Source organism: Emiliania huxleyi (genome assembly GCF_000372725.1).
Source record: "Emiliania huxleyi CCMP1516 unplaced genomic scaffold EMIHUscaffold_9320, whole genome shotgun sequence".
Taxonomy (NCBI): domain Eukaryota; phylum Haptophyta; order Isochrysidales; family Noelaerhabdaceae; genus Emiliania; species Emiliania huxleyi.
Genome location: NW_005195070.1, coordinates 1 through 1,188, shown reverse-complemented (window position 1 = coordinate 1,188; position 1,188 = coordinate 1). Strand labels below are relative to the sequence as shown.

The following is a 1,188-nucleotide window of genomic DNA, read 5'->3' as shown; positions in this document are numbered from 1 at the left end:
CCCCAGGTTTGACCGCGCAGCTCGCAAGACTCGTCGAACACTCGTAGCCTTTCTGCGCCTCTGACTCTGCAAGCTATGCGGGAAGAGCAGTTTATTCGCAATATATCGACGAGTTCGAGAGAGCCACAGGCTTTCGCTCGGGAGGGATTGAGTGCGTCGCGACGGACTTCAGGCTACACCTGAAAATCTGACGGTTCTCGCTCCCCATCGAGCTCTTCTTGCCGCACGGCTCTTCTGTGTGCCGGCACAGAGCTCCGTGCAAGCCTTCCAGCGTGATAGGAACGAGTGTATCGCTTCGACGGATCGACCGTGCTTGTTATCCACATCGATGTGACGTACACAGTGACACATCAGGACGACACACATTCTCCCACCCGCCGGGCCGCCAAAACGCTCTCGACGAGAGCGACAAGAAGGCGGCCACACAGCAAGCCGCTCGGTCGATCACGTTGCTCGCTCGATGCCGGCGAGCGCATGGCGCACGCCTTGGACGGTGGCGAAGCCAAAAACACCGGCAGTGGCCGTCCGCTGGCGTGAGCGGCGGCGGTCGAGACCTCACCCTTCGCGCCGACGACCCAACCTCACGCGGAACAACCCAACCCAACCACAACCCAACCCAACACGAAACAACCCAACTCAAAGCACGATTCTCAAGTTGGGCCCTGGGACCCTGACCTGCCACCGCCGGCTAAGGCTCGTTTGAGACAGGATGGTCGCTGCTCATCGGCAACAGCCACGACCTTCCGCGGGGGCGAAGCGGCGGCGCCTGTCGCCGCCTGCCGCATCGTCGTCTGCTGCGCCCGCCGAGTCCACGGCTGCGCCCGCCGAGTGCGTCGAGCTCTTCCTCGGCGGGGTCAGCCAATCGCCGCTCATCGTCCAGGACTACCTCGTGTCGAGCACGAGCCTCGGCAGACAAGCCGTCTCAGTGGCTCCAATGGGGTCTGGATCGAAGCAGCTCCGCGTGCAGCTGAGAGGACGCGGCGCCTACGCGGCGGCCAGCGAGCTCGAGGGCAAGCAGCCCCCCACCGCGCCCTTTCGCGAGGTCAAGATGCACCGCGACTGGTACTGCCCGTGCGGCGCGCAGCCAGAGACGCTGATCCGCGAGCGCGCGTCGTGCGGCGCGTGCGGCGGCTCCAAGCCCGCCAGCCTCGGGCAGCTGCGGGCCCGCTTCGAGGCCGCATCGCGCGC

At 65.2% G+C, this 1,188-nt stretch overlaps 1 protein-coding gene across 1 annotated transcript; it reads left to right on the top strand.

Annotated features, from left to right (window-relative positions):
• Positions 1 to 709: 709 nt before the first annotated feature.
• On the top strand, positions 710 to 1,122 carry EMIHUDRAFT_259513 (hypothetical protein; the record flags this gene model as incomplete). Its single annotated transcript, XM_005756991.1, has 1 exon — positions 710 to 1,122. A coding segment is annotated over one exon (413 nt), but the record flags the coding sequence as incomplete, so codon positions are not given.
• Positions 1,123 to 1,188: the final 66 nt, after the last annotated feature.